General features: G+C 42.9%; 1 protein-coding gene across 5 annotated transcripts in view; it reads left to right on the top strand.

Moving 5' to 3' along the window:
* babo (TGF-beta receptor type-1 babo) overlaps positions 1 to 27,520 on the top strand; it is a 136,383-nt gene that overhangs the window by 167 nt on the left and 108,696 nt on the right. For 2 of the 5 annotated variants that reach the window (XR_012825018.1, XM_075677220.1), the window contains exons 2-3: positions 98 to 215; positions 20,300 to 20,460. Coding sequence is in view for 4 of the 5 variants with exons in the window: in XM_075677220.1 (XP_075533335.1) it covers positions 98 to 215; positions 20,300 to 20,460 (279 nt within the window). In the remaining variant the exon portion in view is untranslated. Of the gene's footprint in view, positions 1 to 97; positions 216 to 625; positions 646 to 14,991; positions 15,122 to 19,821; positions 19,980 to 20,299; positions 20,461 to 27,520 lie in introns of those variants that run through there. The other 3 variants (XM_075677223.1, XM_075677221.1, XM_075677222.1) reach the window with 3 other exon arrangements.

Raw genomic sequence — 27,520 nt, 5'->3', positions numbered from 1 at the left:
AAGTTTAGTTTACTTGCTGTTCTTATGAAAGCGCACAGCCTGCCGTCGTATTGGCACGTATGCGATGAGCGTCGCCATGCTGCCGTTCTCGTTGCAGGCCTCAAGTGTTACTGTGATATCTGCGGTGAGGATACCAATCACACCTGTGTAACCGACGGCATCTGTTTCGCCACCACCACAAAATCCAAGACGGGCGCCCTCGTGCACGAATACAGGTGAGCTTGTCGACTCCTTGGCGGTGACGCTTTTTTATGTCATCGTTTAGTCCGAAAGCGAGTTCTACACGCACTTTTGTTCAATGTTTGAAACTGTTTCATTCTTACTCGGCGTGCAAATTATTTCATAGGCTGAGAATCGGTGCATTCAGAGTACAGGGTCGCATTTTCCGGTTAGCATTTGTGGTTGCTAAAGAAACTTCAAAGCAGGTGGATTGTTGTTCAACAAGGTCTTGCAGCGTATAAAAAGACGCTTATTCATTAGTGCCTACCGAGGCAGTGGTGTGTGCGTGTAACACATTGATGGGACGGCTTTTTGTTTTTTGATGCGACTAAATGCCATTATAGTCTACTGTGCGTTTGTGAGAAATGCAGGGAAGTTATGGGTGTATGTTCTTCACTGCATACAGGTGATTTGCATGCAGGGTGGGTAAGTGAAACGCTTATTGGTTCGGTTCAAGGTATGGTTCAAGCATTTTGGCTCGGTTAAGATTCAACTCCAGAAGGAAAGTAACTTTTGAAACTGGTTGAATTTAGGGGTGTTGCAAAATAGAGATTTGCTTAGGGAATTCACTTTTTGAAATTGTTGAATATTCGTTTCTGTTTAAATATCGGGGCCTGGAGCCTCTACAGAGACCGATGCAAGTGGCGATGTGAATTTGCTGTAGGAGAGCTGCGGTTGTGCACCTTTATTATGCGAAATTTCGTTAAAGAATTGTGCTGGCTACTTATTGGGCAGATGTTCATGTCTCTCACTGCTAAGCGCCTTACGAATGCATAGGAAAGATAGCTTGTACACAGTGATTTTTCACGAATGCCGCGCTTTTTGGCAGCTTATAAATTTTTTGTCTCAGTTCAGAAAAATCAATTGTTTGGCCACTCTCACCATGTCTACATTTTATTAAAACAGTGTGCTGGCACTGGTGATGTGCTGTCTCCTATTTTGCATGCATCAAATACTGTAAATGAGCCTTTTTTTTTTTACTGAACAGACTTCATGCAAATCTTCAAAATGAAATCAAATTATGAGCTCCCTAAACAACACACAGGCTGCAAGGGACACTGTAATAACGATGGGCTCAATGTCGACTGCTTGAACTTCTTGCATAGGGATGTGGCTGGGAGCGCAGCCTCCACTGAGCCACGGCAGGGGTATATTTTACTTTGTTTAGAATATATTTAGTAATCAATTCAATATTCAGAAGTTGTTTTTCTTGTATATAGTGTGTTTAAATTAGCAAATTTATCTATTGAAACATATAAACCAGCTAATTATGGTTAATGATGGTTAAATATTTCTTGTTTGCAAACTTTTGTAGTTGTCATGGTAATTATATAATACATAGAGCCAAATCTGTCTACCCTGGTGCAATATTAATTTGTTAGAAGATGTGCATGTTTGTTCCCTTTTCTGTTCCTTTTTTTTATAGCACTTATGCATGAATCACATTTTTCTTTGTAATGCAACCACATTAGAAAAAGCGCACGTCACTGATACTGAATTTTCAGCTTGGTTATATAAACGGGACAAAGATTTCCCTGGAAATTACAGCTCTAAATTGTAATAGAATTCTGCTGATGAGTTACTGTGTGCAACTTTAAACCACCTATTCTCAGTATTATACTGGCCTCAAGTGTTCGCGATGCACCCGCCGTGGTTACTCGGTGGCTATGGTGTTGGGCTGCTGAGCACAAGGTCGTGGGATCGAATCCCGGCCACGGTGGCCACATTTCGATGGGGGAGAAATGCAAAAACACCCGTGTACTTAGATTTAGGTGTAACTCACCTTTCGTAAACCCTTACTACATAGATGATACAGATTGACTATTCTGAAACCTCTTAGTTATCTTATTACTTCTCACAAAACCAAGAAATTAAGCTTTATTTTAAATTTCACTTATTACCTGCTGATTATTCCTTATGATTTTTGAGTATTACAGACATTGTTAGGTTTAGTTTAAGGTTGTAGCATTATTTTGCTAAATTTGTAAGTGGAAAAATGATGTTTTATGGTGAACCAACAAATTGAAAATGAACTTACGTGACCTTGCTGAGAGTGTCACATTAAACACCTTGCACTACCACTTTTTCCACATTGTGTGCACCATTTAGGGTCAGAGCCGCAACATGTTGCTGGCAAGTTGTGGCACTCGGGCACCCTCACGTGGCGAGGATGGCCCTTGGGGCGAGGGAGGGTGCTGATGTGAGGTTAAACTCAGGAAATGGTGATTCGTGTTCAGAAAAGTCACTCAGGTCGTATGCATGGGGAGTTTTTGGAGGGTATGCCAGATTTTTTTCTCAAGGAACTACTGCACTCAAATATTTTATGTAATACATAAACAAAAAGCAGAATCAACGCACTTTTCCTGCATAAAAGATTTATTAACAAGATATATGTCATAGAAAGATATAGATTGCCAGAATTAAGATTGTGGGATAAAATTGAACAAACTTTGTAAAGACACGCCTGTACCTACTAAGAAAAAAATATTAAAAAAATTATGAGATATACTAAATGTATTGCCATCTAATAGGGACTATCTCCAAAAAACTCAAAATTTTTCATTGAACAGGTATTCTACTACAAAAATTTGACTGCAGGCACTACAGTTGGGCGTGCCAGGCAGCGACCGCCGTTGTTCCAAGCTGGTTTGTGTTGCTCTTAGAGTCAGTCCGACGAAAAGGCAGCGTCCCCAGACGTGCTGCTGCATCGATGAACGCGGATGCAGCGCAATATTTCGAGGCACATACACCGCTCCCGGCGGCAGCCATTTCTGCTGTGAGGATGGGGAAGTTTAGGAGCTCGTTCAAAAATTAACATCTGGCAGGAAAAAGTGAACTGCTCAGAAAACAATAAATAGTTCTTCACATCCGATAGCACAGTGTGTCCATGAGTGGCGCGGAATGAATCGAAAGCGGCATTTCAAACCATCGATAATGGGCTAACGATGCCCAATGGGCACGGTAGGAGAGAGTTAAAGCGGCCCTGAACCACTTTTTATCCAAGTCGAGAAATGCATTTCAAGTCAAATTAGGCTATGTCAGAAGTACTTTGCCGCAAGAAGTACTTGAATGCATTCAGCAGAAGCGGAGTTATTTGCAATCCAAAAGCCCCTTCATGCTGCTTCTGCTCCTTCAATGACTTGTACTGCGAAGGCTTCGGCAGAGCGGGGCGTGCCAACAACACTTTGCCTACCGAACATCACCGTGGCTCGCAGTTCAAATCTGATTTTGGATGCTCATGTAGACGCCACCACTTTTGGCATCTACGAGCATCAAGTGCAGTGGTCCTCGGCGAGCTGCAGTGTGTTTAGCCAATGGACTCGTTGTGGCACCCCGCGTGGCATCTACGCTATGTAGCAGACTACATGCAACTGCAGTGTTTGTTTTGTGCACGACAGGGCTTGAGTGTGCACTCATATGCTCCTGCTTGGCTGCGCTACATGGTGCTTTGTCTTTGTCCTGCACCAGCTTGACCGACGGATAGTAGCCATATCCAACTTGCGCATTTTCAAGTGCTGTCAACAGCTCAATATGAAGCAAACTCTGTCAAGGCGTCTAACCAGGAGCGGCCAGGATTGAGGGCGTGCTGGCAAGCATGTATGTGATCTGACCTTAAGTATCGCATGGTTTGAGGCTAGTGGAGTGTTCAAAATTATTCGAAATCAGCGAGACCCGATGGCTATGACACCAATAAGCACGGTGGCCAAAGTTTAATTCCTATGCGGATGGCCGCAGCCGATCTTGAGCAGACGGTAGTTGGTGGTTCAGGGCCCCTTCAAGTCTAATGTTTTGAAGGGCGCTGGCAGGAAGTCTCTCTAGTGCAGATGTACGTTGAAGCCCTCTTTGAACTGACTGAAGTCATAAACAGCTGTTGATGTTAGCTGTGGCTAAACCTATTGAAAGCTTTAGCCACTGCAATGAGAGCCGGAGGAGTGACGGTGACTTTTTACTGTCGCTCTGGGGTTTTTTTTTTTTACTGATCACCAGTGGTCAGTGTACTCCTTTATCGGAAGTAAACACCCGGGGATTTACAGTTTCTTTCTCTAAGTAAATGGACAAAAATTTGAGGATTTTCGGGCACTGACTGTTGACATATTTACTCAAGTAAACATGAAGATGAAGCCATAGCGGTAATATAGCTAGAGCTTGTCTGCAGTACAACCAAAACTTGTTTTAACGTTAAGTTCGTGCATGGCAACGAGAGTTGAGCGACTTATTCACAGTAAATATTCACCTTAAGTGTTCATCTCAATCTCAACAACGTCGAGCTGTTGCACTGATTCTTAAGAGTAATCATAGCAGAATAGTTGAATAGATTAACACGTAGTTGTTTATTATGTATTCTTGAAATCCTACAGATTCTCATTTCAAATCCCTGTAACCAGCCTGAAACATGTAGTCTGAAAAACACCAATAGGGATTTATTAGCAACCTGACAGCACTCGGCACATACATTCATTTTCCAAATTTGCCATCCATAGGCATACACTGTCAAAAATAATGGTCTGTTTCATGCTGTTAACAAACATACTTATTGCTGGAAAAGTATTCGCTTTGGCTTTTCAGTGCCTAATATAGGCTTACTTAACTACCAGGGAAGTGTAGTAATTACTAGTGAAGTTTTTTTGCTTTGCCCTCTGCCGATATGCAGCAACTGTGGCATAAATGGGAGGCATGACCTCATGCTTCACAAAAGCAACATTAGTTTCTGAGCCACCATAGATGGTGTGCACTTAGGAAAATTCCGCTTAGATGGCATGTTCGCATCTTAAGTGGCATTTCGTATTTCTAGGAATTTAACATCACTGTCGGATTATTTACTGCCACGAGGACAAGAACGAAACCTCTTAACATTGTGACGCGGTGCTTGTGCATCAAAGCGACAACCATGCAGCTGATTTGTAGTTTGGCGAGTGCGAGTGAGACTGGCTGAGTAAAATTTTGGGTAGTCTGAGCCCGAATGAGTCCTGAGCAAAAAACATATACTTTGTGAGTGAGTCTGAGTGAGTTCTGTTCATTTTGCCAACCTACAAACAAAGTAAAACATAGCCAAAATTATGGAAGGGTGGCACTGTGATACTGGGTACATCACACGAGGGCATAAAAAAAAGCTGGAGGACAGGAATACACAGCTCTGGACCGCCACTGCGATTTCCCCCTTCAAGAATGCGCTTCTCCACTTTTACCCGGGTCTTTTGCGAAGCACCGACACCAAAAGTTGGTGCTGCCCTTCCACCTCCCCTCCATGTATTTCCTCTGCTTGGCATTAAGTAGGCTTACAAGGGAAGTGGGGGAAGGATCGCTGCACAGCACGAAGGCACTTGCGAGTATAATGCATGCCGTGCAAGCATTCCCTTTCTCTCTTGCAGCCAAGGTCAAACAAGGCACACTGTGGGCTGCAGTGTTGTGAGTAGTGAGCAGATTCAATGCTGTCAGGAGTTTCTCCTGTTTAGTACATTTCGCAGTTACCATTCTCGTTCAGCGTTCGTTCGAACCCTTCCTTTTTTTGCTTGGGCGCCCGAGTCTTTGTGCGGAAGCAGTGGTGTGCCGTTCAGCATGACTCGTGGCATCATGGCAGTGCTCATTCACTGTTCGTGCTGCTAAACTACACTGGTGGCATTGCCTGTGATGAGTACTACTACTGTTTCCTCCATGGAGCGACCGGTCTTTGCAATGTCTGATGCAATTTTTGAGCAGAACGAGGGGGACTTTCAGCATTGCTCTCGTAAATTGTAGTTCAATTGAATGTTGCCAATGTAACATTCGCGTGCACACTTGATGCCTTGATGGGCAGGAAGTGCAAATAGCAGAGAGCATGACTCCGAGCAGCTAGCCTCGGCAAGCCAACCTCCTAGCCCCGTCATCCCGTGACATTCTCTCCAGAGCCAATCTATACACTAAGTCTTTGGAAGTAGGCCCTGCACGGTTATTGGGCTTTTTCAAACACTGTATGATACCTGGTACGTTTCAGTGGTGCCCCAAGTTGTGCACTCTCCATTCCATGCACTCAGCTAATAAATATAATTGCTTTCGCATCACGTGGTGAGGGCCTCTTTCCCACAAGCCTTCTTTAAAATATTTTTATGACTATGCTTCAAGATGATCATGTGACTAATTTTTCCATCCTCCGTGTTTGATGCTCGTATTCAGCGCCACTGACGGCAAATATGGTTGCCAGTAGTGTTAATGCTGGAATTATACATCTGCACTTAAGGTACATAGAGTAAAACCTCAATAAACCATACCTGCTTAAACAGTAGTTTTGTATTAAAAGTAGTAAAGTCATATCCCTGACTCAGTGGCCGTTGAACATAATGCATTTTGTATCCGTATAAATGGTACCAGCTTATTGCGTACATATCAGTTAACACGTAGTGTTTCCACTTTTTGCGTGCAATCATGGCAGTGGCCCGGCAGAACAACAAGCCTCAGAGATACAAACAATGGCCTCCAAGTGCCCTGTGCATTTGCAAGTGAAACCACATTAACATCATTTCGGAGCCGTGCCAGGGAGTGTTGTGGCATCATGCAAACTAAGACTCAGGTGAAAACACCGGGTGCTCAGTATAGAAGAAAAATTGGACATTGTTCGTGCTATCGAACGTGGCACGAAGAAGTCGGCTCTGGCATGCGACAGGGATCTACCGTTTACTACTGTGTGTGGCATTTGGAATGCAAAGTTGCTTGGCAGTGCTGCTGCGACCGCGAAAAGATGTCGGCTACAAGGTTCGACTTTTCACCATCATTGCCTCTGTTATTGCCGAAGTGTTGCCTAACGACAGTGATGATCACGACACGGAAAGCTACAGCACAGGCAATTCAGGCTCGACAGTGGCAGAAACTGCATGTTATGTCAACCTCGTGAATGCAATCGTCGCGACAAGAACAACACCCCGCAATGAAAAAGGTGCCCCACGACTTCTGCAGCACTACTGCGCCTGTGCATGGAGAATATGCACCGCCAACAAGGAATCTGCCATGCGAGTGTTTGCCGAGAAGAGGGGCTGGCTGAAAAGCTAACTCGCAGCTTCAGTAAGTTCGATGCTGCTGTCGTCGCTGCTTGGCCACCGTGGCATCAAATGAAAATAGCACTTTTGTCGTGCGAAGTGAATAAATACTGCGTGTTCTTGCCCTTTCATCGCACTCTCACCGAGTTCCATTTCTGACTGGTAAGTGGACGATCTCATGCCGTTTCGGTTAAGCAGTACTGCCGTTTAGTACGTACTTTTTCCGAGCTCCGGTCAACTACAGTTTGACGAGGTTTCACTGTACATGGTGTCATAGATGAAACTAGGGATGATTTCGTGGACCAAACAGGACTTAAGAAATCATCAGCACGTAGCGTTATGTTCGACACCTCAAAAAGTATCACAGCGAGCTGGACCTCCTGCAGTTCTATAGTAACTTGTGGATAAGGGGCATTGCGTATAGTCAAGCTTCTTTGCGCACAATTCCAGCTGGGAAAACTTTTGTTTACGAGGCAAGCCTTCATTTAGTACAGTACTAGAAAGAAAGGACTGTGATCTATCCCGAATTGCCAAAAATGCGCATGCACCACAGAAACAAATGCGTGCGCGCACTGCACGCACGAACAAGAATTTCCATATTCTTTAAATATCCGTTTTGAACATGTTATCTTTAGGCGAAATAAATCCAACACTGCCAAGGTCTAGCGTCATACTTATTCGGTTTTTACAAGAGGTCACAATGAACAAGAAATTAGGAAATTGTTCACATATTAACAATTCTTGTGCATACTCTTTTCTAAATTGTTAGCATTTGTAATCCCTCTGCATCCCATATATATTAGCCTGGTACGGAGGTATTTTTGTCATTGATATATTCATTTAAAGAGGAAGTCTGAGTTCATGAGATCTGTGGGACAAGACCTTTCTGGCTCTGATTGAGGGAGTTCGAGTGTACCTGACTGAGTAGAATTTTTGTTGAGTTTTTGAGTCCGAGTCATCCCGGCTGAATGTAATTCTGGTGAGCCTGACTGAGTAGAATTTTCATGAGTGTGAGTCCGATTGAGCCATGCTGAGTAGGATTTCAGTTTGTCTCAGTCTGAGTGAGCCGAGCTGAGTATAAGTCTGGCGAGTTTGAATCCGAGTGAGCCTGGCCGAGTATAGTTCTGATGAATCGGAGTCTGAGGGATCCCGGCTGGGTAGAATTTCAGAGAGTCTGAGTCCGAGTGAGTTCTAAGCAAAGAATATAATTTGTGAGTGAGTCTGAATGAGCACCGTTTACTTTACTGACCCGTGGTCAAGTGCCTAAATGCAAAGCAGTGTGGCATGCTTAGGCAATAGGAATGGCACTAGACAATCAGTGCTGTAAACTAAGCTTGCGGGTTGAGCTAATGGTTTATTTGAAATTGTAGAAAACGGAAAGTAAGAGAAGGATGGTAGCCTTTTCAGCATGAGGCAGGGTGGATGATTTATTTATAGGTGAGGACCAGCGTGAAGTAGGGCAGTAAAATTTTTCAGCAGGAGGGTGAGATGAAGATGGTACTTGCAGCGCGAGTGAGGAAAACAAAAAATGATGGCTTTGCCCACCGCTGGTCGTGACATACTACATTGATTAGCTCCATTCCTGCACACGTGTGAACACAGCCACAAGTGCAACATGTGTGTGCAATATGGAGAGTATCAAATGTATATATATAAAAAAAAGTATCGCATGCCAAATGTCATGTGGTAGAGTTTGTGCATATGCCCATACTCATTCAAGGCTTGTGCGCATTGAAAATTGCCTCAGGTGGCAGATTGGCGTTTTTTTTCTGTGGATGTGGCACATCTGTGGTGTCTACAAAAATGCATAATGAGTTAAACACACCACCTGCATTTGTTTGCCAAGGTATTTGGCTTGTCCCTGTGCAAGATTGGCCTTGGCATTTTTCTTTCGACATTAAGCTCACCATTAACTTTTGCGTCACAGGTATTCAAGGTTACAAGCTCAAATCCGAAGTTATAAGTGGTGGCAGTACTGAAAGCTCGGTGGGTGTGTACTGAATTATGACAAACTGCAGCAAAGCACCACCAGTGCCACTGTGCTGCCTGAAATCAAGCAGCAACCAAAATTTGCATTTCTTCTTGAAGATACATTTCTATCAAGTAGGAGGGGACAAAGTATCTTTGGTTGTGGCTGGTGAGCATTTAATGATCATAGCATCAGCTTTTTGATGCCATGTTGCCAATTGCAGAAAAGGTCCTATCATTTCGCACTTTTCTTTAGTGAGGCAAATCTGCAGTATAAACAAGTAGCATTACAAGCTGCACATTCCTCATCTTTTTATGACAGTACGCTACACTAAAGGAACTACATGTCTCCCTCACTGGTGCAGGTTTTCTCGCTACTGTACAGGGTGGTCTCAAAATGAAGTTGCTTGTATTTTCTACAGTTGCTGCAGTTTGCATCCTGCATACACCTGTAATGCAAAACATGAGTGCTGGTTTACCACTCACTGCCCTTGAAAAAGGCATTCATGTTCCTTCTGACAGAAGAAGATGCACCTGTTTCTTAGAATCTGATGAGATCTAGAACAGAATGGCACTGCAGCAGAGGCTGAAATAGTGAAGCAGCTCAGGGGTGAATATGAGCACCACTTTGCTGCCCAACTGTTTTGCATGGCTACACCTGGTTATATCCTTTTTCTTTAACTTAGCCACTGGTCATGTTGTTTTTATGAAATAGGATGCACTTGCTCCATGTTCACTACTATGGAATGACAGATGGCTTTGCTGTTGCATTCTTGCAGTGACAGTTTTTCTCATGGAATGAAAATTGGAGCAATACTGTAGCATGCATTGTCAAAGTGCCTCCTGTTGTGTCAGAGCATAGCCACTTTACCTGTTGAGTTGATTTGTGTTGAGCTGATTTTTGTAGGTACACAAGAGGCAAAGGATAATGGGATAAAAGCTGTGTTACAGCAGCTTTTATACCACCTAGTTGTACATGCACACATATTGTGGCTTTATTGTCAAGCAACTTGGAAGTTCAAGAATTCCCTTAAATATCTTGGCTTCCCTTAGGCATTTTTGGATATTTAAGCTGAAGATCCCTATCTACAGACTGTGCACGTGCGACAGGCTTGCACATTTTTTTATAGCAATTACATGGACGCATGAGGCACATTTGCGGTTGTTGCTGTCCTGTTATTTATGGCACATAGATGGCTTGTGCGGGGAGGGTTGGTAGTCTTCCAAAGAGGCGAGTGTTTCACTCCAAAAGGGATGAAACCAAGTGGACGTGCTGCTCTAGGCAGGGCAATGTTTACGCTGATGGCGTTTGTGTGCACATTGTAGGGTTCCAGTTGTGTGTGTGTGCATGCCACACTGTCGGGCGACACATGTGCCATCCTTTGTGTGGATGTGTGATCAACGCCAACAGTTCTTCTTCGGTCTTGTGCACGGTGGGTTGCCTGTATTTCTGCTGGCATGCTCCTCATCACGCCAGTGTTCTGAAATGCCTTCAGCGCTATGCTAAACCTTGCCCTTGCTTTCAAAATTTGCCTTCGAGTGAAACTGAGTTTTCACTAAATAGCATTTTTCGCTGCCTTAAAATGTTTTTTTATGCTTCCAAATTTGAAATTTAATAAAGATGCAGCTTTGCTGAAATTAATAACTTATAAAGTTTGCTGTGCCAAATAAGGCATGTCACTTTTTGGTCTGCATTGTGTGTCTGCAGTTTTAAAAGTGAAGCATTCCTTTGCCTAGTCAGGGCCAAGGTCACAGTGTTTGTTGCACCCATGCGCCCGCTCGCTTCCTGCTATTGCCTCAGCACTTCCTTGCTCCATGTGCACGCACCAACACGCTCACATGCTGCCAGTGGCCAGTTGCACATTGCTCTCCAGTACAGTGTTTCTGTGCCACAAATAAACTTGGCTCAGTCATGCTAGGTGCGCTGTGTTGTGCCCAAACTCGCAGAAGAGGAGCATAAGAGTGCAAAGGCTCGGCAGATACTACTTTGGCATGCGATGCCTACTGAAGTGGTGAGGCAGGGGGCGGAGTGAGAGGCTGACGAGATACACGCGGCTTAAGAATGGCGGCACGCCAATCAATTGGCTGCTGAACAGGCCACCAAGACGCACTGATTAGAGGACCGACACTTGCGGGAACGCAGATCTGCACTTTCAAAAGCAATTTGTTGAAGACGAATTTGGTGTGGCGCTTAGCGTCTGCGACCACCTCTGCTTCCAATCGTATGTTGTCGGTGTGTCTCGGCCCGTGCATGTGGCATTCCTCGAGCAAGAATTTTCTCAGGAGCACGTGAGTTCGTTTAGGCTTTGTGCCAGGTGCAGGGAAGAAATTCTTTGCATTGACTAAGATGATTGTTGAGGATGGTTTGTGTGGTAACTTTATGGCAAAGCTTTCTTTGCCTCTTGCTTTGACTTTTGTGCTGCTGCTGTGTTCTTGCACGCTGCGTCAAGGGGTGGTTCAGAGCATGTATATACATGGCAGCAGCATGGCAAAGGGGAAAGGCAATGCAACTCGTTTGAACCTTTCCATCGCGTCATATGTGCACAATGCCCTCTGGAGCTCCCTGGGTGTTGCCACATTAGCCTCTTGATAGCTGTAATGATCTGCGACCTCCCTCAAAAGCATTGCAAAAACTGCAGCGCTTACCTTTCTACTAATGTGTAAGTTCAGAGGGGACATGGATAGAACTGTAGAGAGGAGGGGGAAGAGGAGGCAGAGAATGGGTAGAACCGATGCAGTCACGAAACGAGTGACAGTCTTGCCACTTTTGCAGCTCCCATATGGAGGGGGGGATGGAAGACAGATTTGAGAAGGCAAGGAAACAGTGGCTGCAGGCAAACTGAAGGTGCAGTATGGTACAGTAAGCTTCTGCCATGTCTAAAAAATAAATACCACGCAAAAGTGGACAACTGATGCAGAGTGCTCAGATGCAAAGCTGCATTGAAGCACCGTAGGGTCTATGCGACATTACGGAAGCAACACTGCAGAAACAACACTACGGAAGCCGAATTTCGATGGGAGCAAAATACTAAAACGCTAGTGCACTTAGATTTAGGTGCACATTAAAGAACACCAGGATGTCAAAATTAATCCAGAGTCTGCCGCTATGGCATGCCTCATAATGTGATCGTAGTTTTGGCATGTACAACCTCATAACTCAAATAAACTTCTGCCACGATGCGATGTACCATGTGAGGCAATGACCACGCTCAACCCTCAAGAACTCCTCAAGCAAACACATCTCCCTGTGTGTTCTGTGTACTACGCAGACAAGTAGCAGTGGTGCACACGAGGCAACATTTAACGTGAACTCACCACTCTCGCATTTGACTAATCGCTGAAGAAATTACATGTTTGCTATCGGTGCCACCGTTAATTATCGTCAATCGAAGCAAACAACATGGAAAGCTTCGCTTACATTGAGTCTCACAATTCGTGGGATCCACATATCTTTTTTTAGTTTGGAAATGCATGAAAATGTACCCTGTCAATAAGCGCACAAGCAGCTGCAATGTCTAGTTGCTCTGAGTGTGCAGCATTTCTGCTTTTCCCATGTGTTAAATGGGGAAGTCTCTCCTTTCATTTGGAAGAGTCCATGTGTCCACATTGACATGCACTTTTGTGTTTCTGCCCTGTCCATTGTCCAGATCAACTTTTCATATTATCGAGGCATAGATGCATTGAATAAGTTTGGTTCCTGCAAAAATTTTCAATTTTAGCCGTCTGTAATAATGAGTATCATAATGAGGCACGGCTGTAAGCAGCTCTATAATTTTGCCACAATTACCATCCTGACATACACGTCTTTTTCAAAGAAAATTTTCGCTGTTATATTTTAAGCATATTTTAAGTTCATTGGGTAATCTTTTTACTTCATAGATGAGATGCAATGATTGTACTGCCACTGTATAGCTAAGCTTTTGATAATTTTTTTTTATCGCACTGTGAACTTTTTTGATAGCTATAAATTGAAAAGTTATGTGAATTAAGGTGAATCTAGAAATAATGGCAAGCTTTGTGACCAGTTTTACAGTTCAGGGTTTGACTGAAAAGTGTCGTTTTTGTTACTGGGGAGCTGATACAGAACATTCTGTGAATTTTGATATGTGAAAGATAAGCTTATCATGTAATGCCTTTACATCATTAGAGTAATCTTGACCTTGATGTGCCTGATAGGGGAAAGAATTTCAAGGCAATGATCTGTTGGATGCTTTGACTCTCGTATATCATTTTTTTTTCTTTTTGCAGTGCATTTAAACAATCTGCCTTAAATAAATTGTGGTACAGTTCTATTTTTGTAAAACATTTTGTGACAAGAACATTAGCTTGCAGAGGGAGTAGGCCAGGAAAAAAAAGCAGCACTACCCGCCACTGTAGCCCAGTGGCGTTGCACAGCCAAGCTTGAGATCACGGGTTCAATCCTGGCCGCATTTCGATGAGGGCAGAATGCACAACCGCTCCTGTATTGGGTGCGCGTTAAAGTGGTCCAGATTAATCCTGAGCTCCCCACTGTGGCGTGCCTTATTCGGCATGATTAGGCATGCCGAATTTAAGTGGGGACTTGAGTTCTAGAGACCAAAGGAAAAGAAAAATTGACAATTTTATTTTTAAAATCTACAGCCACTTTAGTACATGTAAACCTAATTTTATACTTATAAGATCATTATTTTAACCGCAGTTTCATTTTATACTGCATATACGGGCTGAATCTGAGGTGAAGGGGACGCTGAAATGGCACTTTTTCTGAAAACATTTCTTTTGATCACTTTACCAGTTTGTCAGAGTGATATCTCATCATCTAGAGCAGCCAGAACCATAAATGTTTTTTTAACATAAAAACCAGTCAGTACATCATTAGAATAAAAACAGAAACAGCGCAATAAAGGACGAGCGCTTGTCCTGTGTTGCGCCTGTTTTTATTCTAAAGATGAACCAACCAGACCCATTGAACACACTGCTAACAGTACATCAGCTAGTACTGGGAGCAGATTTTTAATTTTGTGCCCAAATATATTTAAGATTTGGTTGTGTTTTTTCCTCTCAATATTTATGGTACAGATACTGAGCTTTGAACATCTGCGGAATGACTAATTATGAATTAATTTGAAAACTGCTTTCAGCACTGCATTTATTCCATATTCTAGTGTCTACCTATCCAATTATATAGGCTTTCTACTGAGCAGTTTTTTTCCTATTGTTTCCAGAAACAATGGAGTCATAGTTTTGTCTCCTGAACTAGTTGACCTACAAGAAACATTACATATTTAAAATCAGCATGAGAAAATAAACAAGTCTGTACTTTCACCTTGTTGGGCTATAAAATATATAAGATATCTCAGCAACCTTACTTAAAAAAACAAGGGCTAGTTATGATTTTTGCTTCACGTCTAGCTCAAGCTAAGACTTGGCCAACTTGCTTTATCAGACGTTTTGTGTCCCTACAAAAATTTGGGCAATTACTTTTGAATTTTCATTACTGAAAGCTAGACGAATGGTTTTTGCTTGACTATGTAATGGCTTGTTTGTTAAATTAGTGCGATTAAAAATCTTGTATTCTTTAACCTATTAAGTCCTGGCATGACCATATCACACAACTCCATGCAAATAGGCTTGCTACTATTCAAGAAACCATTACAGAGATGACAGTTGCAGTGTTTGAAAGTGTGTGGGCTGCATTGTGTGCACTCTCATAGAGTTGGAAGGACAGAGACTTGGTTTAGTGGAGCATTTCCTGTTGCTTTCTTTGTAATACAGTGTGTTTGAGGGGCTTTTCTGTTTTGCAGCTTGTGGTGCCAATGGGCTGCTGTTAACGTCTTGCTTTGCGTGTGCCCTTCTTCATTGTGCCTCTCATTAGCGGGGATGATGATACCACTTGAGTAAGCACACAGAGCATGCCTCATGGATGTTCTGCAAGAAGTCTGGCTTTGGTGAGCTGCACCTACATGTTGACGCAAGTGCTAAATGTGTGCAACAAAATGGCTGTACAAACCGTGCAGCCCTCGATCTCACTCAGGCATGAGGTTGAGCCCACCTGACTATGCACTTCACCTTGTGAGGTTTTCCACCTTTGAGCAGGTGTGCTGCATATTGTGGGTTTTGCATTTCAGCTAACTTGAGCACATTGAGCAAGCAACTGTATTGGCGAGACCTTTGGTTCAGGCACCCTGTCTTCTAGTGAACATATTTAGCAGTACTTTGCCTTGACATAACATCCACCGCATTACCTCAGTGCGATAAAGGGTATTAGTTGATTCTGCAGCATTTGTTTTTATTTTTTACTTTTTTTTTTCAGGCATACATTTACCAACTCTATGTGGCTGTTATATATCTGTCAATGCACCCCACGACTACGGGAATTAAAAATAATGCTAGCTGATTGAGTGTGTGTTGAAAAACTGTATATCTGCATGCTTTAAATGATATTTGTAATAACAGTCAAAATGATTCAACCCTTATCAGTCCACTGAGAAAGAATAGTGGAGGCACCATCTACTAGAGCTTCTTCCAGTGTGATAATGCCAGTGGTGGTATTACCCCGACTATGGGGTCTTTAAGGAAATGAAATGAAATCAAACAAGTTGAAGAAGCTGCTGCTGTTGCTGCAACTTGGCATACTGCATAGGCCCCCATGCGACTAAAGCATGAAAGTCTGAACTCTGTTGGGCGAGGAATGCAAAAATGCTTGTGTTCCTTGCTTTGGATGCACCCAAGGTGGGCAAATAAAATGCTATTAATATTCTGCACATGAATACACTGATAAATGCTTACTTGAGGCTACCACGCAACAGCTGCCCATGGAATTGAAATATGGCCTATAGCTGCTGTTAGCTTCCCAATAGCACATGTGGAAGGCGCAACTAGAGGTACAACTTGGTGGCTGTTATGTGAAGAGCTGTGGAGTGCTTCAAAGGGGGAATGCTCTAAATACCTTTTTGTTGAGGTAGCATCTTCAACTGTGGATAACATATATTTTGGAACTTTTGATTTTTATTTTCTCAAAATTAATTGTACTTTTTCCAGTTTTTATCTTCAATTCCTCCCCCTTTCTTTCCACTGAATATACTTTTCCAGATGAACTTTCACCCCTCTTGTGTTGCAGAATAATTTTTTGCATTCAGTTTACCGGCTTTTGGTGAATATCTGGATCCGAGAGCAAGATTACAGGAGAGGCAACTCCCTAACGCTCGGTGCGTGCAGCATGCTCTCTGACTCTGCAGGCTGCTTGCACAAATGCCATGACCGTTAAAGTTGGATATTAAGAGCCAGCTGGAAAAGTGGCTGTTGTGCAGCCATAGAGGGCGACAAGCAGACAAGAAAAGGATACAGCTGCATGCCAGTCCCATTGCAAACATGAGCTGTGCATTGCTTGGTTCTTTGATAAGTTGTCAACATAAATCGATTGCTTTCACTTGGTACCAACTTGTCTCCAGTGGCTATCATGCTACGCAGTTGTCGCGGTACTCTGTATCACTTTAATCATGGTTTGAGTCATCAGCTGGAGCACATTGGTTTTGTACAACTCATAAGTGATATTTCAGCGCACATGGAATGGTTTTAGGTTGTTAAGCTTGTTCAATGTTGGATTAGTAAAATCGTCGGGAACTGTTTCGTTTTCTGATAACTGTGCAGTTATGGCAAGGAAAACTAAAAGTTTATTTTTCGTGGCACCAATGATCTAAGGGTTGTTCATTGAGTGGATGCTCCTAGGAGTTGCTCCTATGTTGTTAATAACATAGCTGTGAAACGAAATGTAGATTAACATTTAGTTTACAGTAATAGTGCTATTGTCCTGTTTCTTTACTCTTTTAACTGCTGTTCTTTTCTAGGTTAACCATCTCTACTTTCTTTCAACAATCACTGTGGCATGATATACAATAGAACCTCACTTATATGTTTTCCAAATAAACGCGAGAAAAAAACGTACTAACCAAAGTCGTTTAAAAGATTCGGCAGATTCGACTAGTTGACATCTATGTGATGTGAAGCATTGTGCAAATTGTTGAAACACTAGATGTCGATGCGCGCCCAGCTTGTGGGTCCCCAGTGACCTGAGACGCATGTGTCGTTTTAGCGGCTTCGGCAAGGTTATGTTTGTGATCCTTGAATTTGGCCTGAATCAGCAGCTTCTTGGTCTTCTTGGTCATTAAGCATTACGGACTAGATTCCAAGGGAAGGGAAGCGTAGCAGGGGGCGGCAGAAAGTTAGGTGGGCGGATGAGATTAAGAAGTTTGCAGGGACGACATGGCCACAATTAGTACATGACCGGGGTTGTTGGAGAAGTATGGGAGAGGCCTTTGCCCTGCAGTGGGCGTCATCAGGATGATGATGATGATGATGATGATGATGATGATGATCAGCTTCTTGGGGCAGGTCATTTTATCGTTAGGGTGCCTTTAGCTGGTGTGGCCCCAGCAGCTCAAGATCCTTTTACGTAATGGGAAATGAAAACAAAACTGAGCTGGTGGCTGGCACTGGAATATGATGCCACCAGAGCAAAGCATGGCGCTCACTGCCTGCAGCAATGAATGGCAGTGCATTTGGGTTATCGCCCATTAAAAGCGCGCAGTATGCTTCCAACGGCATCACATAGTCTGTGAAACAGATAGTTGATGCTTATCGCAATAGCATTGGTGGCGAGAGCTGTGAATGCGACATGTTACGACCTGTGAGGACATTTGCTAGTATTGAAAAAGGAAACTGAGTGTGTGCTGGCATTTTCACGTGACACAGGCGGTTGGGCACAGTGTAGCGGATGCCTATTGCTCTCGATCGTGTGTGCCCTGGGCCTTTTCTTGTTCACATGGGACCTAGTCGCCAGACAACATATACAGTCGCAGTTTAGCAACGTACTGAACATTGGTACTGAAAGATCATGTTTTTCATGGTCATATTAACTGATAAAATTGAAGCGTAACTGTATTGGGTCTTTTTCTCGGTCGTGAATGTTGGCGCCAGGAAATCGTACAAAACAGAATCATATCAATGAGGTTCTGCTGTACATGCACAAAATCTAGCACAAGCCTCAATGCCCCCTATGGTATGCCTGCTACTAATAGTGGAGACAGTGAGAGCTTCGTGTGGATAGTCTTCAGGGATTGAAATGGAACCTGCTTGTGCTGTAAACACATTCGAGTTTATTTAGCAGTTGTCTTGCGAGAACTTTTATCCGTGATATTGTGGCAAGTGAGCGTCTGCAACGTGAGCTGAGGCAGGTGATATGCACGCTGTTATGCAACAGGCGACATACAGCACATGCTTCTGTAGCTGAAGCAGACAGCAGACAAGGCGGAGACGGTGTTTGCAGTTGGTGACGCAGTAGCGAAAGAAATGCACCAAATCTAGTGGCTGGTGAGGAGTAACTGCGAGTGTTACCATCTGTACCACAAGTGGCAAAACTGCTCCCTCGCCGCCTCAAGAACAGGACACTGTTATCAGATCAGTTGGCTCTCCTGTTTATCTTACTTCATGATCTGGATCAACAAGCTCGTTGCTGGAACATGCTGTATCAATGCACATGCTGCTCTTCAACGCTGTAGTTGTATCCACTACACAGAATAACATAGGGTGGTTTTCAAGAAGCAGTAAATTTATCCAGTTCATCCGCTGCACTGGCATAAATTTGAAGCTTGCAATGCTCCCTCAGCGTACTCTTGCTTCTCAATGGAATGGCAGGCAAAACAGGAACATATAAGTAAAGATAGCTTGGATGGCATGCTGGCGTGTGACCTTGACCTTGCCAGGCTCATTGGAGCCCTTTGATCACCATCAATGCAGTGAATGTGCTTTCATGGTTAAAGCAGAATAATGAGCAAAAGACTTGGCGTGCTTTCTTCCCCCCCGGTTTAAGCCAAAAATGCTGAACTATACATATGTTCTAGTGCACAAAGGAACATTTATTTGCATCTACAACTGGTGAACCTGTTACATGTGTCTTATGAGCACTTGATTCCTTTTCAGCTAAGGAGCCAGTGTAAAGTATGGTGCATTGCTTCAACAGACATACAGTTGACATTGCATTAAGCTGAAATATGTTGCCAAGACAGCTTATACTCACGTTTTGCTATGGTAGTGTTAACAATGTGTTTTTAAAACATAAGTGTGAGCGCTCATGGCTAGAGATACCAGGTTACCGCTCACTGACATTGACAGGAACTACAGTCAGCTGTGAATTTTCCTGACAGTTTGCTGCTCAGTCCAGTGGTATTTCTAAATTAAAAAACAACAACAACAACAACAACAACAACAACAGAAAAACGTTGTTTTGTAAAATGGCTCTGTTTGTTTTGTAAATGAATTTCAAAATGTTAAGCTATGGGTGAGAGCTACTCATGAGAAAGCTTGAATGGGAGGAACTACATTGCTCGCAACACTTGTTGCAAAAGCTTGTTTGCATTGTAGCTTGATCAGTTGTGTTTATAGAGCAATATGGACTGTTTCATGAGTACTGAAGGCTGTGGCAGTTTTTGGCATAAGCATACATTACCTTTTGTAGAGACATGGTGGAAGCAGCACTGTGTGAAGAGGCCAGCACATGACTGTGTATGTGTGGCTTGGGAAATGCTTCTGTGTGTTCGCCTTGTGTTTTGACCTCTGTATATGTGGCTTGGCCTGTTTCTTCTCGTCCCAGGTGCATTCCAAAGGAAGAACTCACTCCCCCTGACAACCCAATCGCTTGCCATCACTCAAACACTGTAGACGATCACTTTGCCATAAAGTGCTGCCGAGAAGCCGACTATTGCAATCTTAACATCGTGCCGACGCTCTCCCCGTCCAGTGTGCAAATAGGTAAGGTATGAGAGAGAGAGAGGCGTGGGGTTGAGGGAAGGGGGTGGTCTTCTTTTGGCACACACACACATACACACATGCACACATTCAACACCCCTTCCGCCTGTGTGTCTTGTGGCCCAGTCTAACCTGCAGCTCTTCTCCCCCCTCTCTGGCCGTCCGAGTGGTCGTCTGGCTACCAGCTGCAGGAAAGCATTTGTGTGCTGGTGTATGTTTACAACTTTTGAGAGTGCCCCAAGAAGCGTCAGCACATGAGTAACTTGCATTGTCTCTTTTTTTTTTCCTCCCTGTGTGTCTTTTCTTCTCTCTTTTTGTGCCAGGTGTCTCCACAAAAAAAAGATGTTCCCTCCTGACAATCCAGTGGCGTGTTCAAAGTCTGGCTCGCACAATCCTACCCATATGGTCATAAACTGCTGCTCCAATTATGACTTTTGTAACCGCGATCTCCGTCCAACCTTTCCTGCGGCCACAGAGGCTTCAGGTGGGTCCTACTGGTAGGGCAACAGAAAAATAAGCGAAGAAAACCTCTACTGAGCAAGAAGCTGCCAGATTTTGTTGTTTACATATTTTTTTGCTCCTGTCATTGACTTTTGCCTCTTCTCTTGTCCTTACTCACCTGTTTGCCTTGCCCCACTTTTGTTACTGCTGCCTGCTTTTTTTTTTCTTCTCACCACTAACTTGCCACAAGTAGCTCACTGCAGCTCGGTTTGAGCTGAAGAGTGCATTTTTTGTGCACTCATGAACAGCCATTGCTCGACTGCACTTAAATTGTTCAGCGATTGCTTGAGGAAGAATACGCTTAACACACACCGTTAGACGCCAGTGCAAGAAAAAGCTTGTAAACATGGTTTAAAGCTGTCTGGAATCGCTTAACTGAATAATGCATAGCAAGCATGATCTGAAGTGTATTAAGGGGGGAGCCCAGATATCTTTTTCTGTTCCTTTGCTCCAGTTTGATGTAGAGCATTTTTTTTTTGCTTGATTGGATCCCTGTATCATCCTTGATTGATTTAGCCTTTGCCATAATCACCATAAAAATGTCGGGGAAACTTTTTTTTTTTCGCAAAACGTTTCTGATGGTGTCGCAGTTTTGGAGAAATATCTCTGGTTCTACTTATATCGCATTAGGTATTTCTTTTGTCAGAAAGGTAGACAATTAGAGAGTGCAGTAGGCGTATAATATAAACTAATCTTATTACAAGAAACTTCTAAAAGTAATAACCGACAGGCAAGTTGGCCTAAAAACTGAGAAATAATGAAGTGCATGGTCCCCCCTTAAGTATTAGGCAGAACTCTTACTTCTGTGTTCTTTTGCTGGCTTTTATTGCGATAGAAATTATATGCACACTCCGAGCAAATGTTAGCCGCCATCATCACCGTGGGGCTCTGCATATACTTAAGTATATGTATGCTGTATGCTTATCTATGCCGTATATGCCAGTTATATTGCTACTTTATGCAAACAATAAAGTTATTCATACCAGGTCTTACTTAATTATTCTTAAGAATTTTGAGAATGGCAGCCGACAAATGAATTTCATGAGACATAGCATTCACAGTGCATACCTTTTACCCTAAATCTCCTCAGACGATCATTAAAAGTGCAAAACAATAGCATTGCTCGAACCTGAAAGTAATGTAGTTATACTGCCATGGCTCTCTACAGGCATCATGTTGGCGCGATGTCCGTACAGTCCCTAATGGCATATTAAAGCTTTTAAGGGTGCCAGAGATTTTGGTGCACCCACATATACTGCGTCTGCGTTATTTGGACCCATGTATAGTTTGAACACCATTTGAGAAGTTCAAGAGCAGTCAGTGCTTCACCCTTCGGGCGAAACTGCCAGTTCTTTAGTGTTGTCATATGTGATGTACTGAAACATTTGGAACTGATGGAAAATGCAGCAGTAACCTTAGATTGCATGAATGTGTGCATTGGTTTCACACCACTTGCCATCATAACCTGGTGTTATGTGTGCGAGGCACAGTGAAACAGTAACCACAAATTTTTTATCTGCATATTAAGAGAGATAAAATTAAAACATTAAAATTTCCAACATATTCCCTTCCTCATCCAAAATTGTGTGCAAACGCATAATCGACGTGTAGCTCTCGCAGAATATGAATTTGAGGGCTATACCCAAGTTGGAAATGTATTACTGCTTACAACCCATCAGTGTCTTTTTTTTTTTTCTTCAAGGGATGCTTGAAGGGCTTTGGTACTAGCGAAAATGGCTCAATGCCAGGCCCGCTTAGTCTGCCAGGTACAGATTGTGTTCAGAATGCAGACCCTTGATTTTTTTCACTGTGGTGTACTTTGTGTGAGTGCGTCTATAGCTTAGCAGATGACAGCATTTTAACCTTATCTTTGAGGAGGCCATGGTACTGCATGTTTGGGTCATTTAACATTCCACTTTTCGTTCTTTATGGTTACAGAAGACGTTGGTTCACCATGTATCGGTACTGCTCAGAACTTGACTGGTCTGATGATGCGTCTCTGCTTGCTTGCTCTCTGGCTGAACATAGTGATCCCTATTGGAAAATATTGGCTGGCCTAAACCTTAGTGTTGGTAACAATGTTCCAGAGACATGCTGCCTTGTTGTGCTGGTGTACTGGGCTGCTGGCAGGCTTTGACGGGATACATGGCAAAGAACACTGAATGTTGCCCGCCTGCTTCCCACTTTAATGCTTGTCAACAACGGGATGTCAGTTGTGGTTGTGCAAGAGACAATAAATTGTGGCCCTCACTTGATCTCCTGCTTGGTCCACTGTACTGGTGTGTGGTATTCTAGGGCTTCCAAGTAGGTGGCCATGTTGAGAGGGCTGTGTGACATCAGGATGTGTGTGCACATGTCCAGTGGAAGGCCGTGTTTAAAGCATAGCAGGATGTTTGGATTTTCTTTCGTAGCCAAGTTGTGGTTGCTTTTTGGCTGTGCTTCGCATTTGTCATGACCCTTGACTGTGCATTTTTTAAATTTATGCTTTTGAGCTCTGTCAGTGGCAGTGTCAACTACACAGAGGAAATAAGTGTGTGACTACTAAATGCAAGGGTTGTCTCAACCTGCATTGTTGCCCTCACTTGAGGCTTGAAATACTGCTGGGGTCTTCAGGGTTCACTGTTGCCATAGCATTACTGGTGCCCCTGCAGTAATGGGGGATGCACTGTGGTGCTCGGTAAGCCCAGACTTTGCAAGGTTGTCAGTGCTACTGACAGGGGTGGTCCTAGCTAGAGGGAGAGCCCGCTGCTGTTGCTGTAAATGAGGACTGCTAGTGTAGTGAGCGTACAACAAGTAATGGCGTGGAGAACAAAGGCCTTGTTTCAGATGTAGACGAAAGCACATTTTGTCTCGTGACTCTTCTGTCCCTGGGCATGCAGAGAGCATTAACTGTGCTTTCGTAAGATAATGTGGTGACCAGTCTCTCAGCTTTAGGTGGACTGCAGTGAGCTCTTCTGCCAATCTTGGGCATGTTGCCTGACCTGTGTCCTTCCTGCTCTGTGTCTGCCAGTGGTGGAGACCTCCACTGACCTGCCTCATCTTGTTGTTAGATGCTGCATGCTCAGTTGTAGATGTAGACCCTGCTTGAAATCTTTAGCTGGCAATGAATGTGTCTGTTAATGCTACTCTAGTGCTGTTGCTTTTAATTGTGCTACCATGCATTAATGAACCACATGTGGGAAGAGAACCCCTGTCATGCCTAACTACTTGAAATTATTGTGTGTTAGTGTGCTTTAACATGGTGCTAAATGTGTTCAAATTTTTGAATGAATCACAGCAATGTTTTGCACATTGGTGAATGTTGAAATGGAAATGCGCCTTCCCATTTTTGTTTCATTCTGGTGTGACAGCACATTTTAAGGTTTTGAGGCTATCAGTCCTGTGAAGTTAGACATGCCAGCACGCGATACTTTCTTCAATGTCTCAGTTTATGGGTGATTAAAATTTAACTGATGTTCCTGTGCAACCCTCAGATTTCTGGTAAGTGCTGGTACTATTAATGGAATCTATGTAGACTCTCTACTTGCACAAAGCTCTAATGGTGGAGTTTACAGCAAAATTTTGGCTAAACACAATTGCCAGTCCTTGGAGTCCTTAATTATGAATCTTTGGTTTGGCTTTGTCACTTGACCATTTATCTCGTCCACAATCATGTAAATGTAGAGCTCAGCATGTTCAGTTACTTTTTGAAAATTCAACAAAGCTTTATCAATTTTTTCCCAAATACACAATTTTTATACCTGTCCTTTAGTGACTTTCAGTTGCATGAAAGCCTACCATATTTTTTTGGTGACTGTTTTGTTCATGTCTAGGTTAATGGTATTTTTGTTTTCTATTTACATGACAGTTTAACTGTTGTCTTGTAATACATGTTTCACACATGTTGTGACCACTGGTTACTTGTGTTAATTTATACACTGAAAGCTTGGTTCTGGCAGTACCATCATTAGGAATCTAAAAAACTGTGGCATGTTATAACCATGAAACTGAAGTTAATGTGCTTAAATATAGAGTGACATGTGCTACCAAGCAGTGATTAGTTAATATGAGGTGCATATGCCTGATAAATATCTGAGATCAATATGTTATGAGGTTTGGAAAGGGTGATGAAAACTGAAACCATTGGTGAACTTGTCATCCACAAGGCAAAGCAAGCAACTTGGTGGCAGTGAGGGTGATTAGGACATCATTAACATCTTGGTGAGGGCTGGTTGGTTTATCTAGGCCCAAACTGCGACAAGGACACACTATGTGTCCTTGTCTCAGCTGCACTATTTGTGCATAGTCCCAAAGGTGATTAATGCATTGGCAGTTGTAGTAGAACAGAATAATGCGGTCTTTATTCACAGTAATTCGGCTATCCAAATAGTGAGAATTGACTGTTTGCTATGTATGCAATTCGATAAGATGACGGCACTTGTAATAAAAGTCTTGTGCTGCAAGCCCATTTTGCGCTAGAGTGGAAACACTAGTGTGGCACGCCATTACGGAAGGCTAAAAAATAGTGTTCTTTTTCACATAATCTTTATCCTTGTTGAGTCTAATTTATGGTTGTAGCAAGAACATGAGTACTTTTTATGCTTTGGTTAATGTTTGCCAACACTGTGCTAATTCTACAATGCTTCTATGTAGTGAATCTTGCAGATTTGTATATTTCCCAAGTATAATACGCTGTTACACCCCCCTTTATGTTTTTACTAAAAATTACTGAACCTGTGCCTGCCACCAGATGAGAGCTGCTCAGCTAACTAACCTTGTGTGTGCACACAGCTTGTAATCCTTTCATTGAATGGCAACATCTAAATGGAAACTAGCAGCGTGTAATGCTTTAATGGATGCCTTGTCATTGATGCTACAGCATTCAGAGGAAGTTTTTGCAAGAGCAATGGCTGTTCATCGTATGGGTTCCTGCTGTTTTAATGCTACCTTGATGGATGATTTTAGAAAGGGGCTGTTTCTTAAGGAGCTCCACAGGTACTGATTACTTGGCATGCTTGTTCAGCCAGGTACTACATTGCTGTAGCTTGCTCGAGGGAATGCCAGTGGGTTTGGGGAGGCCTTGTGTTTTGAAGCACTGTGCTGTTGCTTTAACATCCTTGTTGTGTCCACGTCTTGCAATTGCAGCTGCTTGAATGCAGTCAAGTTGAACCATCTGCAGCCCAAGGTACTTTACTCGGGATGGTTTTCCTCTCTCCACAAACACATGGAGGAAAATTAAAACAGCATGACTTGAATTCTTAGCACTGCAACGTGGCAACAGTCCACCAGGCATGGCCAGAGTTTGGCTGTGCCATCTTCTTTTTTCCCTTCCTGCTTTTCGTTTTCACCAGTGTTCCTGTGCAATCCACATATAGTGATGCAAATGTAAACTGCACATATTTTAGTTAAAGAAGCCCTAAAGTGGTACCGAAGAACAGCTTGGGAAATTGGCAGGAGAGGCTTTCTTCCCTGTCACCAGTCTTTAAGCACCAACTTTCACAATTCTTTTTTTTTTTTTCGATGGATAAATTTTGACCAGTGCGGCAAGTTGGGCAGGTTGCTAAAATTGTATATTGACAGATGAATGGTGCAAGAAAGATGGGGACTAAGAAAAGAATTGGACGTGACTCGCCTATTTCTTTTTCGCATTAAGTGTTACAGGTGAAACATGCTGTATTTCTGCGTACCCTGCTCTTCGACACTGTAGTTATATCCAACAGCAGGCTAGGACATTAGGCCATTGATTATGTGACTATGTAGAAATTTAGACAAGGCATTTGATATTTGAGTACTACTAAAATAAGACTAAATTTCGTGAGTATGGAGTTCCAATGAATGAAAAAAAAAGTATATATATCATCCTGTACAAATGACCCCAGTGCAAATACTGCGAGGTGCCAGGGATCCCTCGACTCTTGTCGTAGCGACAGGCAAAGTAGATGCAAATAAGAGTATATGGGCGGCCTTGACCTTGCCATGCTCTTTGCAAGCCGTCTCATCTGAGCCTTTTCAGTTAAAACTCAATTCCTGAGAAAATAAATGCAGCATACCTTTTCTAGTTACTTCTTTTTCCAGTTTAAACCAAAAATGCATACCCTAAGTGGTATGTGTTTTAGGCAGTAGTAGCCTGTTAGCATACCAAAAATTGTGTTAAATTTTTTTTGCATTCGAGGTTAAACAAAGGATACTATGAGCAGGATGACACATTGGAGGGGTGGTAAAGTTGCATATTGATAGATAAATGGTGCAAGAAAGATGAGGACTAAGAAAAGAAATGGATATGACTCGCCTATTTCTTTTTTGAATTGAGCGCTTCAGCTGAAACATGCTGTATTTAAGTGCTATGAAGTAAGAGAAATGGGTTTCAGCAATCGGTCAACTTGTAAAGCTTTAAAGGCCTCGGGCCATGTATATGCTTCACACAATCTCGTGCTGCCTTCTGGATAGCCTGGAGTTGTTTCCTTTGTTTTAGAGCCATTCTCTATCCGTCACCATTCTCCATCCATTCGAAAGGCATGAGCTAGTTCTTGACAAGAATGATTGCAATGTTGGCAATGGTTAATGGCTGCAAAGGGCTATTAATGCTAGTTTTGGCACATGAAAAGAAGGAACACTTGTAGACTTTTTTACACCTCTTTTTTTTTTTTTAGAAATATTATCCTCAAATAGTTGGTTGCAATCATGTGGTCCCCTTTAGTAGAATTTAATTGTACTTGATGGTGCGTAATATTCACATTAAGCTGTTCAGCACGTTCACCAAGTAGTGCCCAGAGAACTTTTGAACGTACAGCAGTGCTTCCATTTGTAAATGATTGTTGAAGAAGTGCACTGTTTCCTGCGCCATTTTGCTAAGAAGGGCCTTGCCAAGACAACTAAGATTTTTGTCAGCTGCGTAATGTCTTTGATATATTTATGGCTATACTTTGAGAAGTGTCGGATCAGTTGCAGGTACTGCTGTGCACACCCCTTCTTAGTTTTTTTGTCATGCTTAGTATGTGCTTCTCGAAGCTGACTTCTGTGTGTAAGTTTTCAAAAGAGTGGCACAAATGATGAATTCATGACAC

The sequence above is a fragment of the Dermacentor variabilis genome, unplaced genomic scaffold, assembly GCF_050947875.1.
Source record: "Dermacentor variabilis isolate Ectoservices unplaced genomic scaffold, ASM5094787v1 scaffold_12, whole genome shotgun sequence".
Classification (NCBI taxonomy): domain Eukaryota; kingdom Metazoa; phylum Arthropoda; class Arachnida; order Ixodida; family Ixodidae; genus Dermacentor; species Dermacentor variabilis.
Note: the sequence above shows the minus strand (reverse complement) of the source record. Positions and strands in the feature narration are given on the sequence as shown.